This window comes from Orycteropus afer, unplaced genomic scaffold (genome assembly GCF_000298275.1).
Source record: "Orycteropus afer afer isolate SDZICR_OR568_19922 unplaced genomic scaffold, OryAfe1.0 scaffold00170, whole genome shotgun sequence".
Taxonomy (NCBI): domain Eukaryota; kingdom Metazoa; phylum Chordata; class Mammalia; order Tubulidentata; family Orycteropodidae; genus Orycteropus; species Orycteropus afer.
The window spans coordinates 6,400,438-6,402,855 of NW_006921757.1; the positions used below are offsets into that span (position 1 = coordinate 6,400,438).

Consider the following 2,418-nt stretch of genomic DNA (forward strand, 5'->3'; position numbering starts at 1 on the left):
AAAAATTTAATTTTTAGAAGGTCCCAATCATCTGGTTTCTCTTCTGCTGTTTGTACATTTTGAGTTATGCTTGATAGTCTATTTATGGCATATATTAGGGCCCTTAAATTCACCCCTAGTTTTTCCTTGAGGAACTATAGTTTTGGGTTTCACATTTAAGTGTTTGATCCATCTGGAGTTCGTTTTTGTATATGGTGTGAGGTACAAATCTTGTTACATTTTTCTGCAAATGGATTTCCAGTTTTGCCTGCACCATTTATTAAACAAACATTCTCTTCCCCATTTAATGGATTTTGGTCTTTTGTCAAAAATCAGCTGCCATAGGTTGATGGATCTATTTCTGGGTTCTCAATTCTATTCCATTGGTCTATGTATCTGCCATTAAACCAATACCAGGCAGTTTTGGCTACTGTGGCAGTATGGTAGGTTTTGAGATCTGGCAGTGTGAGACCTCCTACTTTGTTCTTCTTAATGCCTTAGAAAATAGATAGTAAAGGTAAGAAAATTTTGTTTTAGTATAGTGTATGTATTTTGTATAAAGTTTGATAGCCACTGCCATAGATGAAGAGACTTCTGATCCTCAAAGAGCTTTAGTGTACTGATTAAATAGTAAATTAAGATGCAAAATTAATCAACTAAAATTTTGAGCACTTTAATTATAGCAGATTTCAGTCAAATAGAAGAAATTAAAAGTGACCTGATTCCTTCTTACTCTTAATGATTATGTGGCTGTGATAATGAAGATGATTTTATTCAAATAATATTCAACATTTGATGGTGAAATAGCTTATCAGGTATTGATTAATCTGAAAGTAGTAGCTCTAAAAGTTGAATTGCAAATATTAACTATGATATACATCTAGTGAACAGTATAATGGAATGATCTTTTAAAAACTTTTTATTAACAGGCTGAAAATGAACTAAGTCTGGCAAGAAAAATGCTACAGTGGAAACCATGGGAGCCTTTAGTGGAAGAACCACCTGCCAATCAGTGGAAATGGCCAATATAATCATCCTTAAATAACCTTAGTGTGTTGATGGGAAAATGATGTGATTAAATATTCTATTATAATAAAATGTTGTCATATTATTGAGCTCTTACAAATCTAGAAAATTGATAATACAGCGTATTTAGAGGACTTACTAAAATTAGTGATTACTTCATAATTATTATAATAGAGACTTATGAATCAATTTTTAGACTGTAAAGCATTTAGTCAAATTATTTCAAAGGTGATAATCTTTGAACAGAGAAATTGTGGGAAGATTTGAATGCTACTTGGAAAAATTTCTACAAATCTTCAATGCAGAGGCCATAACTAGGGGGGAGATACCTTTAGCAGTATCTTCAGTGTATCATTTTTTTTTTATTATTCTGCAAAATAGAGAAAGGATATTTAATTACTGTTATTGTCTCAACAATTTTTAGGTCACTGCTGGAAGGGAGTTGGTAAAAGTGAAGATACCTAAATGTGATGAAACAGTGAAAATAGCTGGTGATAAAATTTCAAATTACGGTTAACCTCCTTGGCTTTGATTTTATATATATAAAGTAAAATTTAAATATATAATTACTGATTACCAAATCCTATAGATGTCATTTTCCTTTAGTTGATATTTGAATTATTTATTCTGTTTATTTGGTTTTCATATTGCCTTCATTTTACCATCAATTAGAATTTATTATACAGTAGGAGAAATTGATTTGGTACATGAAAAAAAAGATTTCTTATTGTACATAGGTAGCTGGAAGAGCTTTCATTTTGTCTCATTAAGGATAGCTTTCTGGCCCTTAGTTTAATTTTTTTGATTCACCTAAATACATCTAGGTAGAGGTAGAATTTTTTAAAATAAGAGGATTAAAAATCCTAGAGTATATTTGGCATATGTGTAGGCTTCAGTTCATAACATTTAAACACAGGTTATAACTTCCAAGTAAATAAGGAGTTTTTACCTGGGTATCAAACAGACAAATACTGTTCAAGAAAACTGTTGGCAAGCTTACGGTTGAACAAAATTAAAATTACTTTTCATGTATCCTCACTCTCCCTTCCTAGCCCTCCATTTCTATGTACCTGGTTAAATTTAACATGGTATTTCTTTCCTTTATAGATAGTGCTTTTATTTCTTTGTGTGTGTGCATGCATGCACATGTGTATGTGTGTTTTGCTCACCTGTGCTGTATTTTAGAATGAGGAAAAGGAGACCTGTTTTTCCTTGTTTCCAGTATATCTCTCCCCTCCTAGAGTTGTAAAGTGAATGATTGAGTTACTTCTTAGGCAGTTGTGGGAATGCAAGGAAGCTCCTGCAGGGAAGTGGGGAAAACATTAGAGGGAGAGTCAGAAGTGCAGGGTTCTCTTCCCTGTGGTTCTGCCTCATCACTAACTCAAGTGACTAACTTGAGGTAACTGTGTTTCC

General features: G+C 32.6%; 1 protein-coding gene across 1 annotated transcript in view; it reads left to right on the forward strand.

The window, feature by feature from the left end:
- The window catches only part of NDUFA5 (NADH:ubiquinone oxidoreductase subunit A5), an 18,163-nt gene extending 17,153 nt beyond the window's left edge, over window positions 1–1,010 (forward strand). The window contains exon 5 of the mRNA XM_007946749.2: window positions 909–1,010. Within this exon, the coding sequence (XP_007944940.1) occupies window positions 909–1,010 (102 nt within the window). The remainder of the gene's footprint in view (window positions 1–908) is intronic.
- Window positions 1,011–2,418: the final 1,408 nt, after the last annotated feature.